The sequence below is a fragment of the Protopterus annectens genome, chromosome 10.part0 (genome assembly GCF_019279795.1).
Source record: "Protopterus annectens isolate FY-2018-M chromosome 10.part0, PAN1.0, whole genome shotgun sequence".
NCBI classification, from domain to species: Eukaryota; Metazoa; Chordata; order Ceratodontiformes; family Protopteridae; genus Protopterus; species Protopterus annectens.
The window spans coordinates 203,678,121-203,694,515 of NC_056744.1; the positions used below are offsets into that span (position 1 = coordinate 203,678,121).

Below are 16,395 nucleotides of genomic sequence, written 5' to 3' on the forward strand. Positions count from 1 at the left end.
TGAATGCTGTGTCCATACTTGCAGCAAATGTCAAGACTGAGGCAGCTTATGGATAGAACTGGTGCCAATTAACTTTCCATAAATAAGTCATACCAGTCCAGAATGATAAGAACGCTTGCACAGCTATGATCATTGTCAGAATCTGAGCTCACATGTTTATTTACAACAGTTGCTTCTAAGTGTTCATTATATAGTAAATTGAAGAGGGCATAAACATCCATGAGAATCTGGAAGTTTCAGGTTTTGCTTTTTGTAACTGTTCAGGTTATGGGGGAGGGGGTTACACCAAAAGTCTATCCATTAAGACATACAAAAAGTACAGAGGACTTACTGCACTCATATAATTGATTTTGTGTCTGCTGATCAGTTATGAAACATACAATAGTGGACTTTGGAAAATATTAATTTATTTCAAAATAGGCAAAATTCCATTAAACTGAGGACAACATTCAAGAATATGGAAGCCATTAAGTGATTGTGTAGCCTGGTGCAAATGCTATGTACACAGAATATGCTTTTGATCAAATGAAGCTAATTTATATCGTTGTGTAGCAAAGTAACATGTTTGTGTTGCTAGAGAAATGATGAGTCTCAGAGCTATAGCTATGGAGAGGTAAAGGGAACAGCTGCTCTAGACACAAAGTATTAGGCAGGCACATTCAACAAATCCTGATCAGCCTTCAGTGCCATCTGTGGTGAGACTGAAGTGATGTAGTGCTTCCTGTCTTGCATTACTGGCATTCAGAAAAGAATGCCAGCACTGAATTTGAATTTTAACTTCAGACTAAAGCACTGCAGCACTCTCTGTTTGACATAAACTGTATCAGCTGTTTACTATAACAAAATGCAAATGTAGCAAGCAGTTTGCTACAGTTTAAAATAACTTCTTGCTCCTCAATTTAATGTTGATGGAGCAGCCAGATAAGGGTATGGCACTGGATGCAAGAATAGCTAATTACACTTCGGGCTGGTCTCTTCAAGTAATATTATTTAAAAGTCTAATAAAAAAGCTACTTTTTTATTAAAATGTAACAATAAAATATTTCCTGAAATGACATTGTTAGTACATCCATTGCTTGAAATTACTTTGAGATATATATAACACTTTAGTATTAAAGCTTCAATATTCTGTTCTAAGTGTAGCCTATGAATAGGGGATAGTTATTCGGGAGCCAATTCCATGAAAAATGCATACAGACTATCATGCTTCATCCAAAACATGCATTGTAACTTCAGTAGATGTAACTGAAGGCCATGTTGTATCTAATATAGTTTGTATGTCTCCCACGCTCTTTAAACAGTGTCAGTAGGCAAAAACATTCTTATAAATTTATACAAGTTTGCAAACACACCCAAGGTAACTCCAAAACATCTTCAGCTATATTTGTTCACAAAGACTTCTCCATGCCTATAGTTGGTTATAGTTTCTAAAACAGCATGAAAACACTGAGCATTTGCTGTTTGTTGGAACACAGATGCAAATGTTATGCTCATGGAGAGACATGAATGGCCAGGTATGGAGAGACATGAATGGCCAGGCTAAAAATTAGCCCTGCTTTGCAGGTTCAAAGCAATCAATGAAGTAGGAGAGGTGATCAAGCCTCTATAAAAGATGTTGTGCCCAGCACATGCTATATAACGATCATATTATATTGCACAGTATAGACAAGTGCTCATATTTAATCAAATGATATATGTATAAAAAGACTAAATCAACAAGTTGCAGAAATTCCAGAGCTAATTAGTTAATAGTAAGCCCATTTTTGCCATATTAAGTTGGTAGTACTATATCAGGGAGTCCATGCAGGAACACTTTTTTTATTATTACAGGACCTATAGTACAATTTCACTGAATGGTGAATAATACTGCTCATGGGCAGAGTTATAAGAAAAAAAACATAATTTAGGATTGCAAACCTTATAGCTATATAGGGTAGATTTACTTTAATGAAAATGTGGTTTTGATAAGCAAGTTTACAAATGTCATCTAGAATTGCTGTGGAAATTGCATTTCTGTCTTCCAATGTGTCACCTTTTAATTCCATTGACTGGGAGTCATAGGTTCATAGGTTCATAGGTGAGTACTAGGCTAATGGCCCTGGAGCCAACACAAGCCTAGCCCAAGAATATTCCCAGTCGTTAGTTCCTTGTGCCCCTATCGAGCAAGTGACCCCCGGGGTGAATTTCCTGTTACCCATCCACTCGTCAAGCTTTTTCTTGAAGACGGCTAGTGAAGTGCTCTGCTTGACATAAGTGGGGAGTTTATTCTAGAGTATGGCAAGTCTCTGGGTTAGGAACCTATCCCTCCAGCAAGTTCTGTTTATTGTGGTGATGAGATTGAGGTCTTTGGAGCAAGTGGTGCGGAGGGACCGAGCCTTTTTCAGATGAAGCATGTCTAGCAGCAACACTGGGTCAGACATGGCTTTGTATGCCAAGCAGAGATCACCTCTAAGTAGGCAATATGAGACGGAGTACAGCTGGAGTTTTTTAAGTCTGTCTGTATAGGGCATGTGTTTGAGTCCCAAGATCCTCTTTGTGAGGAATTTTTGTGGCCTGTCCAGTTGTTGTAGGTGTCTAGTGAAGTACATGCCAAATTGGGCATTGTACACTATAATGGGTCTAATGAAGGATGAGTAGAGGGGGATTATGACTTCTTTCTTCCTGGATGAGAAGCCTTTTGTAATGAGGTGTAACACATAGAAGAACTTCCTGACTACTGTGGCAAAATGGTTGGCGAAGGAGAGGTTGCTATCTACCTGTATTCCCAGATTTCTTATCACACTTTAGGAGTTGAGAGGGCTACCATCTATGTGGTAGTGCATGGGCACTGTGTTTTTCCCAAAGGGGATGACAATGCACTTTTTAGCACTGAGCTTAAGACCATGGTTCTGGCACCAGTTGTTGGTGTCTGTGAGGCCTTTTTGCAGGATGTCTACATCAGTTTAAGAATCAATAATAGCTCCCAGTTTGCAGTCATCCACAAATTTGGTGAACGCAAATTTGTGGTACAACTATTACTTTTGGTACAGTCTTATGCAGAATTCAGTCAGGAATTTTGGTAGCCTTTCAAAAGGTACTGACTTGGAAATTTGTGGTTCCCCTGGGAAGGGGTATTCAGTTCAGTATTAATTTGCTAGGAATACAGAGGTATACAAATAATAACTGAAAATAGGAATGATTATTTAGCCATTGAAAAATTTTAAAGTATAGCAAGTGTGACTTCTAATTATCTAATGTCCTTATTTATTAATATAAGACCAGGCGAAAGCATAACATACTAATTTGTCTTTATTTGTTAGAATAAGTAAAATTGCATTACCCTATCTTATACAAATAGTATGACTTAAGTCAGGTAAGTAATGGTTCTGTAATAATGCCTCTCTCCTTCCATTTAAGCACGTAACATATTGAATACACATATAAGATGGACATTGAAGGTATGTTTAGTTAGGACATTACTGATTAATTATCACTGTGTAGAATCAAACTACAATTAAGGTGAGAGGTAGATATATGTGAAGTGCTAAAAAATTACATGTGTACACAGAGTCCCGACCTACAGTGTAAGGGAGCAGAGCACATTGTTGACTTAGTTTTAAATAATGACAACAGAAGGTGTGACAGATAAAGACATAAATGTCATAACATAAATACTTTAACAATAAATATTGAATTTGTTATACTGGTCAATAAACTGAAAAATAAATAAATAAATAGGAACAATATCTGAAATTTCTTTTGTATAACCTGACAATATAATTTATATATTGTAAATGGTAAAAAAATAAGTAAGCCCACTATTTAAATATAGCCTCATTATGTTCATTAGTGTTAAGGCAGCCATCTACATTATACTTATTTCTATGGTTTATTTGACTTAGATTGCTGACAGTTTTTGATAAATTTGTAAATCAGATACATTTGCTTACTACAGTCCAGTCAGATAAAAATTGCAAATAGTAATGATTCAACATCTGCATTCAATAGTCCCACAGCCAAATGGTCTGCAAATGTATGGTGGCATACATAGCAAACTGCTCTTATTTTTACCTGAAAGAGAACTTTTACTTAGTGGGACAAAGACTCCACAAGTTGTTTCTTTACTGAATTAATTTATAACATTTACAGGCTGATTGTATGAGGAAGACTCAGAGTGGACACAAATTACAGTAATATATTATGGTAAGACAGAAGCACTTTACAATGTAGCCACCTGATAATTCATCTGTGTTACAACAACAATCTGGCAAAATATAGATATTTACATATGGAAGATAGTTTATCATATATGGTCAGATAAATTTACTTGTTTACCTGGAGAAATAAACATGGAAATTGCATGTAATGTACTTTAGATGCATAGATCTGGTAAAGGTCTGAATGCCATTAAGGGACATGTTAGTGGTGCACATGAAATTTCTGATGGTAGGAGAACACTTATACCCTGCTGTGTTTGGGGCAAATTTCAGAATCCACAAGAGTTCCAGGCCAAGGATCAGACTAAGCAGACCAGAGTGAGACAGCTTTTTGATTGAAGTGGTACTGATCACCTGAACTTATAAGAGATGATAAATAAATGTAGCCTGTGAGGAGGTACCAGAGAACCTGTGTGTCTGTGTTGATTCTAAAATCAGAGCTCACAGGTTAAAGTGCAACAGTTGTTTCTAGGTCTGCTTTGCTGAATAAAACAAAGTGCTTAGTTTCTCTCTCTCTCTCTCTCTCTCTCTATATATATATATATATATATATATATATATATATATATTTATACACACACACACACACACACACACACACACACACACACACACACACACACACACACACACACACATATATATATGAGAGAGAGAGGTGTGTGTGTGTGTGTGTGTGTGTGTGTGTGTGTGTGTGTGTGTGTGTGTGTGTGTGTCTGTGTATTAGAAAATCAAATCCTTGTCACTTTAGCAGAACTCATTTGTTCTTGCTGTAGTGATTCATGTTGCTGGGAGGCTCCCTACTATAATTCTGAAACTTGAAATTGCAATGCCTGGAATTATGAAAAAACAAGCAAATCATGAAAATACAAGAGAAAAGTAAATATGAGCTTTATTATTCCCCTTTAAAGTTGTTTCCCCATGCAACTCATCTCACTACTAATATTTAAATACCAACTCTGAAATTGCTATACGTTGGAGAAAAGAGAACATTCCGAGAAACAGAAATCTTGGTTTAGTATATATGTTATTTTCACTCGTTCATTCTCACTATTCTTGGACTCACACTAACAAGGCTTGGAATTACACATAGCTACAGTTGTATACATATTGAAGTAAAGTAAGCCCCTGGCATTTTAGTAGGGTTCAGATGTGCTTGCTGCATTACTTCAAATTGTTGAGGGGTGAGCAGTGCACCCAAGAAATGTACTTTTCCTGGGATTGTACTCTTGCTGTAGGCGAGGATGACAGATTGTATTTATCCCATAGCAATTTCAGCCTGTCAGCTGCTACAGCTAGCAGTAGTTACAAAAATTAAGGCATGATTTAAGCAGTTGAGAATAAATATGGAAACTGGCATGGGAAACTTCATTGACCTATGTAAAATGACTGAATAAAATAAAATAAATGGTCTTAATGATGTCTATAATGTTGCTCAGATTTATGTCTCTACATATATACGTATGACTATTTACATGCCTGAGGTATACGCCTGTCATCTGCTGTTCATGGTCTCTTTCTCTGTCTCTTTGACTGTCTGTAAAATCAGCATATGGGAGTTTTGTCATCAACTGAACAGAACATAACCACATTTTGTGTGCTTGGTACCAGCGTAGAACTGACTAGCTGACAGACAACAGAACTGTAAGTCTGCTTATTGTAGCAATAATAGAGCATACGTGACACACAGAGAATGTGCTCATCTTCATGCAGGGTTAAACACTACCATATTGTTTTATTTCATCTTTCATTATGTACTTTTTGTTTAGTTTAGTTATATGACTTTAACATGTCATTGTCTTTCTGAAATTGTAAGACATTTACTTCTATCTTTAGAGAGAAGTTGTGAATATTTCATAATTTTAAAGGGGCCCCTTCCAAGTATTAGTTCATAATTTAAACAATTTAATTTATATCTTACTCTCCTCATCACTTACCATAATGCAGTTATTACTGCATCATGACATAAAAACTAGAGTAAACTCTTAGTTAACCAGAACTCAAGCAACCGGCAAAACAAATATCAAAGAAATACAGTACAATTTTCATGTGTTGCACTTTCTGTTTTCCCCCCACAGAAACATACCTTACGTTTTTAGAGTTTTAGAGTTTAAAAAAAGGAAGATAGGAATAAATTCCCTGTCTCCCCAACATGAGAACAAGTCAAACCAAAAAAATAGTATAGGGTACAGTATTAGTGAGGCTTATTTTAATAGCAACTCTCAAGTAACCAGAAACTACAGTTATCCAGCATCTACCAATCCCCATGGGTGCCGGTTAACTGAGAGTATACTGTATTTGAATCTGGAGATCATATACGCATAATATGCAAACGCATTTACAATTTCAAGTCCAAAAGGCATAATGCATATGAAAGAAGTAAATGTATAAAGTGAGAAGATGTTAATAATGGATTTTATTAAGAAACCAGTAGAAACGTATAAAGAAGATCATACTTATGTAGTAAGTGAGGGTTTGATAAAGATTTTCTTGTTTAAAAAAAGGGGTAGGAATTGAATAATGTATGTGATGTTGCTTAGCTTATATGATATGTAGCAATATATGTGAAGTATAATATTTACTAATGTTAATTTAACACAATTTGATTACGTTTGTATACATACAAATCTGCCTATGTCACAAGTGATAATTCAATAAAGATGTTAAAAAAACAGAAGAAGAAAAACAAGACTCATATCCCTGGTGATATCATTAACAACACTGATGCCTAACTGATTACAAATTTCTCAGGTTTGTGGGATTCATATCAGTATTCGTATCCTTCATATCTGATATGTAACATAGTATAGCAATTTTTTGTCTAATGATATTACATGTAAGTTAATAATGCCTTATAACTTCTCATCTGTAACTTTTTTCACTAGATCTACAGCTATATGCCCTAGAGAATTACGAAGTTTGATCAACAGACCATGGAAGAAATCAGAACTGGTATGCTCTTTTTTTTAACTGAACAGTGCATGCATTTATTTACCACCTTAACCAACTGCCTTAGAGGCTTGGAGTTTTCATATTGTCACTTCATCATTTTGTTAAACTTGGTGCAAAATCTCCTAAAATGAAATAAAGCATCATTGTGTTAAATGGCATACTGTAACTGCTAGACAAAAGAAAATCAGTATGAGACATTTTTATGTTTCAGCCAAAAAATCATCTTGGCAACCAGAACAGTTCATTACAGTATCAGAGGAAAAGAAGGAAGGAATTCCACTCTAACTGCTGCCTATTTAGCATTTTTGTTTTCTACACATCCTTTCCTGTATCCAACTACTCTCTGCTGTTATTTGTAATCCATTACCAGATGTGAGATGAGTAAGAATGTATTGCTTGTAACTTTTGAGTCTGACATCATTTGTATCGAAGTGATGTGTTGAAAATCACTCAAAGAATACCGAGCAAAATCTTGTTAAATAAAAACTGTGGGCTGACCTTATGTTGGATTGATATTAAATGTTTTACATGTGGACGTGTCCTAGTTTGAAGTGTACTCCCTTTTCAGCTTTGTTCCTATTGCTTTATTATTATTGTCCCAATGTAACTTGGGCCTTTGTAGGAACTTGTATATAAGATTTCTTCTCTCAAGAAGCAGAGACAATGTTTTAAAAACTATGGTGAGAATAAGCCATGTTTAGAAAAGTATAGAAATTTATTGTTTTAAGTTTTGAGAAATATTTTCTATCATCTTTCAAATTTTGCAATGATAGATTGTGTCTTGAAAACCAGCACTAAAAACACTAAATTGGGAAGTATTTTAATATTTATGATTCAATAATGTAACGAAAAATAGCCTATCAGTCAGTCAATCATGGCCGTTTAAGTGTCAGTTAGTCAGTCAGTCATTGTTTATTTTAAGAACTGCAGCAAGGAGTTAGTACAGCTCTTTGCTATAGTTTATGAAAGGTATTTGGCATAATTTAGCAAAGATGTGTAATAGTCCTTTGCATAATATAAATACCTTTTGGTGGCCCTCATCTGTGAGAAAAATTTTTTTGGCCCACAGCTTCACTGTATGTGGGAGGACAGTGGCTGACCTTGCTACACCTCTGTATTGTGGCTATGTCTTTCAGCTACTACTGGTTACCAAGGATTAGATATGCTTGCTCTTCATTTTAGTCTTTGGAAAACTCCAGTCCTCTGTATTCATTACATTTTTACAAGGAAAATTTTATTTTTGATTTATTTATCCTTAGTTGACCAAGTTACTTCTGCTAGGCTAGTGGCCTCTTTTCATGGCAGACCCAAGGTAGTAGTTGTACTATGTGAAGAAATTTGGCCAGGGCATTGGGAAAGTTACCCTACTCTTTTTAATGGGTGCTTTGGGATCTTTTATATCCACCAAAACTACTACCAACTCAAGCAAATGGGATCTCAGTTTAATGTCTCATCTGAAGGCTGACACACTCAGGAGTATAGCTACCCCCTTAGGCTGAAGAGCAGTGTAAGCATTCCATCTACGTTGTGTGGGAACAGAACCCACAGCCTTATATACCAAAGGCAAGTGTGCTACCTATTGCATCACTGACAATGCTTTTGCTACATAATATAAGCCTCTGTTCAGTTATAATTTAAGAAACCATTACATAATGGCAAATAAAGTAAACATTTAATCAAGGAGTAGTAAGAATGCAGTGGAGAGCATATAGGTGCCAATCTGGGATTGCATGGGGGGGGGGGGGTGCCACCTTGCAAGCATGCTTGAAATGTTTCTTCAAGAAATTTACATTGCAGTTTTATAACATTTTCATACACTGCTGCTATCAGTAGTTGCCATTTTCTATAATGCTGTAATTAAAGGATGGGATTTGCCAAGGTCAGTTTCACAGAACTCAGGTAGACCTAATTCACATATCTTAGCATTACTAGAAATCCTGCAGTTTTACCTTTCACCTTACCTACAGGGAATACAACAAGCTTCCCTACATGTCATTGAAAAACAGATTTTCAGTTTTTAACTTCTCAAACCTGCTAATGTAGGTTGCATCTTTGACATCTAGACACTGGGGGACACTTTGTGAAAGACCACTGAGCACTGATTGGAGGAGATTCTCCTTTTCCTACTGCTGTGCACCTACATAATTAAAATATAAATATATGTTGAGTAGTGTAGAGTGGGCGTCTTCCTGTACATAGGGGGTTGGGGTGCAGGATGCCTTGCCCACTCTCCAGCAATAATTTTTGTCATAAAATTGTGTTGGCTGTAGTTCTTGTGTGTTTTGTTTTTAATCAGCTATGATTGAACATTTTTATAATTCTGAGTGATCATAGGGTAGATGCACTATATGTTCACCTGGAGGAGGAGCTGCATTTATCCTGCAGCCTTATAATTAATGACATATACTAAATGGTACATCTGTCAGACTACATCTACATAAACAGAATTACTTATTATTTATGTCTCTAAACTGAGTACCAAATTGTTTTAATCTGACCTACCAAACTTGAAAAAAAAACATTTCCACCCTTTACCACTCATTCCCACAGTAGATAAGCAAAATGTAAATTATTTCTTTCATCATTCCACAAGAAAGTCTACACCAAAAATGTAAACAAGGGCCATATCTTCCCAAAACTACAGCAAATAACTGGGTATCAGATCAAGGCTAAAATATAAATTTCATTTGGACTGACTTGTTGACCATTCTTTCAATGACAGGAAAAGTCCAGAACCTGAGTAAGACTTTTATTTATTTTATTTTTTTATTTTACATTTGTTGACCGGGCTAGTCTGGCTGGATACATGTCCATTTTCAGCAGAGGCCCAAGGTGAAAAGCTCCACTATATACTAGTAAATAAAACAGCACATTAAGAGACTAAAATGTAAGTAACTACAGAACTATTCCAGCAATTTAACACAACAGTAGCAATTTAACAGAAAAAAATACAACGAGGATCCCTAATCCCATACTCTTTACAGTAGCAGGAATTGTAATGAAAAAAATAAACAGACACTAGAGTCTATACAATATTTACAATGTTAACAGATATAATAAACATTTTGTGCCAGAGAAAATAGTTTTAAGACCCAGACTTGCACAGTAGGAATCAAAATACAAGGTTTAAATAGAAGGTGAGATAACAGGTTGCAGTAATATATCTAGTGTAAATGGGAAAGTGACATCATAGGAATATTAATATCCATGTGGATGCCAGGAGAGCTGCAGAGGAGGAGTAGTATTAATGAGAGAGACAAGTAGAAAAGATGGATGTATAGCAACAGGCAAAGGAGGGAACTATAATGGAAGTTGATGCTGGGGTCAGTCAGGATTTGAGCAAGGGCAAAGCCAGTGAGATTTGAAATAGTTCTTTAATTGTTTCTTAAAAAGTTGTGATGAGACTAAAGTAGTCAGTTCAATGGGAAGTTTATTCCAGTACGAGCCAACAACATTTGTGAACAAGGAGTCACCAGATTTATTGTGTGATTTGAGAGTAGCTACTAGCAGTTTGTTAGCTGAGCGAAGGGAAGTAAGATTCCTGTAAGGAGCAACAAGGTTGTTAAGTATGGGTGTATTAGTAGGGTGATAGAGAATTTTATGGGTGATAACTAATTGATGTAGAAGAATAAGATTTTGAAGTTCAAGCCAGCCAAGTTTTTTGAGATTAACACAATAATGGGTACGAAATGGGGAGCCTGTGGCAAACCTGGCAATGCTATGGTAGGATGTGGCTAGTTTCTGAATGTTAGATTTTGATAGGTTGATAAAAGATGGAGAGGCATACAATAATGTAGAGATGAGATGAGTTTGGGCTAGAGACACCCTGGTAGTTGCTGAAAAAAAGGGTTTAAGTCTGTAGAGGGCACCTATCTTTTTATTATCAGCTTTGATGGTTAGGTTGATGTGGGAATCAAAGTTTAGTTGATTATCTATTGTAAACCCTAGTAGTTCAGTGGAACAATCAGGTGTTATGATAGTGCCATTGTCAGAGACAATAGAAAAGGAGAGAGGGGCAGATTTAAGGGTTGGAGAAAAAAGTAGTAATTTGTTTTGGGGTTTTTTTTTGGGATTAAGGAGGAGACAGATATGTTGGAACCAGTCTTCTGCTGCTGTAAAGACTTTTTGGGTGGAAGAATGAAGTTCAGCCAGAGATACAGCAGTACAGATAAGTGTTGAATCATCTGCATAATGAATGCATGTGGATGTTGGGAGGGAAGTAGACAGGTTATTTATAAAAATGGAGAAGAGAAGGGGACCTAAGATGGATCCTTGGGGGACCTCGATGGTGACTGGGAGCTGAGAGGATAAATGGCTGTCCCAAAGGACTGCTTGTCTTCTATCTTTCAAATAGGAGTTAAACCAGCGCAATGCCAAAGAGTCAAGAGAAAGAGATTTCAAAGTGTCTAGCAGAAGGTGATGGTTCACCATATCAAAGGCTTTAGAGAAGTCGAGAAATAAAGCAGAGGAGAATAGGTTGTTATTGTGATGTTTGTTGATGGAATCTGTAAAGGAGAGAAGAGCAGTGGAAGTGCTATGGAAAGGTCTAAAACCATATTGGGAGTCTGCAAGTAGGTTATTATGTAGAAGATGATTCAAAAGTTGATGGTGTATACAACGTTCCATAATTTTAGTTAGTGGTGATAGTAAGGCTATAGGATGGAAGTTAGAAAGTTCGTTAGTGTTTCCTCCTTTATGCAGTGGAATGATATGGGAGACTTTCCAGAGGGAAGGAATAGTAGATTCGATTATAGTTCTGTTAATTAAGATGGAGATTGGGTATGCTAGTACTGCTGCTGCTAGCTGCAGATATTCAGCTGGTAGTTGGTCAGCTGAAGGAGTACAAAGTTTAAGTTTTGAAAGTAGCTTGTGAATATAGGCTGTGGAGACTGTACTAAATTTTAGAGTGGGGGTATTGTTATGAGGAGAGGTATTTTGAAGGGAAGTGGGGGGAACCATTGTGCTGGCTAGAGATGTGACTGTTTCAGAGAAGAAGTTGTTGAATGTGTTGGCTATTATATTAGGAAGGGTCTGAGCTAAGTTAGCTGGAGTAGGTGTTTTGGAATTCCCAGGATTGAGCAGTTTATTGATTCCTGACCAGAATTTTTGGGGGTTATGATTTTGATTTTGTTGATATTGGAGTTAGAGATTTTTTTTATCCAGAAGGGTGAGTTTTTTGTAGTATTTCTGAGGTATTTGAAGTTTTGATGGTCAGTTGGGTTTTTTGTATTTCTCCATTTTGTCCATGGTTTGTTCCTTAATAGCATTGTTTGCTTGGTTTCTTTAGAAAGCCAAGGAGCTGCTTTGGATCCCATTCTAATTAAGCGAGAGGGGGCATGACGATCTAGAAATTGGAGGAATGTGTTTTTGAAATGGGTAACTGCCTCATCAAGTGGAAGGTGTTTCAGAGCTGAACAGTTGCATCCTTTGAGCTCATCAAGGAAGTCTTGAAGGATGAAGTTTTTTTGTTATGAATGGTACGATAGCTAGCCTGTTTGTGATTACTATTTTTTTGTTTAGTGATATAGATGAGAAGATGGTCACTGATATTGTCAGGGAGTGTTCCAGTTTTATATGATAGGGGATTATTGTTGACCAATATCCAGTCCAAGATGGTCTGTTTATTGGTAGATTTGTGAATCCTAGTTGGGGAGTTTATGGTTTGTTGACTGGCCAGCATGTTCCAAGAAGTATGTCTGCTAACTCTTAAAAGACCATACTGTAGAGACACATACACCAAGCATCTTCACCTCATTCTAAACAGTATATATATTAGGTCTGCCTACAAAGTTCTGCATTTGTAGGGTATATCAATCATTGAGCCTTACATCAGCCTCATGTAAGTCAAGTGGATGAGCCATTGCTATGATAACATATTAATGCAAATAAGATGACCAATATCCATTATGTCAAACTACTTGGTAGATCTTTAGCTTGTTGTGTCTCCACCCTTGCAGTTTCATATTTTGAAGACTATAATGGATGATTTGACAGGGCTTGTTCCTTGATTTCACTGTATGATCTTAAACTTCCACGACTGTTGAAGATATCTATTTAGACACAGTCAGGACCATGGTTGTGCTGTACCATTTAAATCTCTTCATTGTTATGACACATTGTAACAGCATCACCTTTAATTTTTATGATTTATTTATATTTTTTATTTATCCTTTTTTGACCTTGTTAGTCTCAGTAAGGTAGTGGTTTCTTTTCTGGGGAGATGCGAGGTGGTATTTATACCACAATAGAAAATTTGACCAGGGCTTTGGTGAACCTCCCATACTCTTTTTACTAGGTGACATGGGATCTTTTACTTCCACCTGAGCTGCCTCCAACTCAAGCAGATGGGACCTCGATTTAACATCTTATCTAAAGGATAGCATCAAACACACAGCCTTCTGCACTAAAATTGAGGGTGCTACCTGTTGTGCCGCGAACAGCGCGAGATGCCTCCTACTCATATGCCTGAGTAAGACCTTCCATTCATAAACTTATCAAATGGAAACCAACCCCATATTGGGAGAAAGATATATAGACCAACCTTGTAAAAGAAAAAAGCACCACTGAATCAAGCACAAATAAATCCAGGTCCTGGAAGATTTAAAGGCTTTAATTCCAAAGCTCCAAGATAAAATGTAACAAGCCAACACTCCAAACAGATGCTGATAATCCAATAACGTTTACACAGGAACGTTTTCGTCACCAACTTCATCAGTAAAACTCTCCATATTGTGAAACAAATGCTTAAATACAACATTTGAAATGTGTCATAGCCCAATAGACCAATCATGTAACACACTGTTTCTTGAAAGGTAATTAGTCAATTTGAGTGTAAAAGAGCATAAAATGAACAATGAAGTAAAACATATATATTGTAGAATTTCAAACAATTATTTAAAATTCAACCTAACTCCACAAAATACTTTAATTATATTCAATAAATATTTAAAACTTTTTAAAAACATTGTAATGAATCTTATAGAAGCTGAAAGCTTCTTTGTAACAAGAAACAAAACTCCATCTAGTGGCTAAAATTGAAACTACATCTGAATACTATAAACATATATCAAAGAATTAAAATACAAATGAATATATAGGAACTGAATTGCTTTAAAAATGTTAAAATTATAACTTTGCTGCTCTCAGCTTTAATACTGGAGCTATGGATACCATGTCATTAAGTCCAAAGTTTCTATTCGCATCCAAAAGCAATTGCCAGTACAATTCTTTATATTCAATAAGTGCTTCCACATACCACCCCTAGGATTAGTGGGAACAACCTCTAGAATAAAAACTGATATCCTGGGGTCTCACATTGTATTGAATGCTTACTAAGTGCATTTTTCATTTTCACCCTAACATCATATAAATGCTCGTATATTCTTTGTCTAAGCCTTCTTTCACTCTTACCAACATAGAAAGAGGAACACTTTTACAAATAGCTATATAAATGATGCCATAGGTGTGACAATTGGCAAAAGAATTTAGATGCAAAGTCATATTTCTTGCTTGTAAATACATGGTATTTCCACATATTAAATGTGTACAATAATTACATTTTCCACATTTAAATAATCCTTTCTTTTGTTTACTACTTTTGTTAATAGAAAAGGCATTCAGACTTCCTTCCAAAATGTTTTTAATATTTCTGCCTTTACGATAAATATAAGTTAATTCTTTATCAAATATATGTTCTAAATCTGAGAACTTGGAAAAACTATTCCATTCCCTAGAAAAAATGTTCCTAACCAACACGGATTGTTCACAGAAGGTAGAAATAAAACCTGTCGTCTCATCCACCTGTTGCTGTTTCTGCTGTTGAATTGGGACCAAACAAGCATCCTTGTCCAATATAGGGGCAAAGGAATCTAGTCTTTTCTTTTTTACTTCATCAAGTACTTTATTAAATAAATCTAAAGGATAACCTCTCCTAGTAAACAAATTCCGTAAAAATTCAGTTTCTTCCAAAAATACTTTATTGTCGGAAGTCATTCTACTCAATCTCACTAGTTGCCCTTTTAAAACTCCCTTCTTCTGATGTGGAGGGTGGCAACTAGTGTAGTGCAAGTAGGAATTGGAGAAGGTTTCCTTTCTATAAATACTTGATGTAAACTCTCCTTTACTTTTTCCAATACAAACGTCTAAGTATCTTAATTCTTGATAGTTGAAGTTACTAGTAAACTTCAAAAAACTTGAAGTATTGTTGACGTAGGTTAAGAGGGTGTTGAACTGTTCATTGTTCCCCTTCCAGAAAAAACATAAATCATCCAAAAACCTTGTATATAACACACATTCATTTAATAACGGAGAATTAAGAAGAAATTTTTCCTCCCAAAATGCCATAACTATATTGGCGTATGCTGGGGCACAATGTGCCCCCATTGCAACGCCTTTTTCTTGTTTGAAATATTCTCCCTGGAAGTAGATAAAATTGTTTTTTAATACTACTTCCATCAATGTCAAAGTATTTCTAAAATCAATGTGTGTCATCTTTTTACTTTCAACCAATTTTTCTTCGAACCAAAGTAACCCCAAATCATGGGGTATACAACCAAACAAGTCAATTACATCCATAGTGCCAAAAGATATGTCTTCAGTATATAAAGCCGGCTTAATTTTTCTCAAAAGATCCCACGAATCTTTTAGAATATTGTCACGGCCTTCTAAAACATTTTTAATCTTATGGTCAACAAACTTAGCTAAAGGGGCTGTTATTGAGCCCTCAGCTGACACTATGGGTCTGAGGGGTGGATCAAGACTATTCTTATGCACTTTGGGGATTCCAAAAATGCAAGGAATTTTGGGTTTCTCCACTACCAAATATTTGTATGTTTTATGGTCAATAGACCCTTCCATTAACATATCCTGTAGTAGCAACTGAATTTTTCTGTATGCTATATTTACTTCATTGATGGATACCCTAGAATATTTGTCTGAGTCATTTAATAAATCCATCATCTTTCCTTCATATTGGATTGTCTCCATAACCACCACGCCACCCCCTTATCAGGCTTCATTACCCGTAGGCCAGGATTATTACTAATAACTCTTAAGGTATTCTTTTCATCTTGTGTCAAATTGGAATAAGAATGTCTTGTTGTTAACTGAGTTCTAATTTCGTTTTCCACCTTTAATTCAAAATTTTTTAATTGGGGGTGTACAGGTGGGTTAAATGTACTTTTTCGTTGTAATAAATGGGAATTTTTATCTAAAGATCCACCCTTGAAAAAAAGCTCTAAATTCTTTT

The 16,395-nt window shown here is 35.9% G+C and overlaps 1 protein-coding gene across 1 annotated transcript in view; it reads left to right on the top strand.

Moving 5' to 3' along the window:
* Positions 1–6,997: 6,997 nt before the first annotated feature.
* The window catches only part of LOC122814124 (cholesterol transporter ABCA5-like), a 951,316-nt gene continuing 941,918 nt past the window's right edge, over positions 6,998–16,395 (top strand). Inside the window, exon 1 of the mRNA XM_044086739.1 lies at positions 6,998–7,148. Within this exon, the coding sequence (XP_043942674.1) occupies positions 7,130–7,148 (19 nt within the window). The 5' untranslated portion in view covers positions 6,998–7,129. The remainder of the gene's footprint in view (positions 7,149–16,395) is intronic.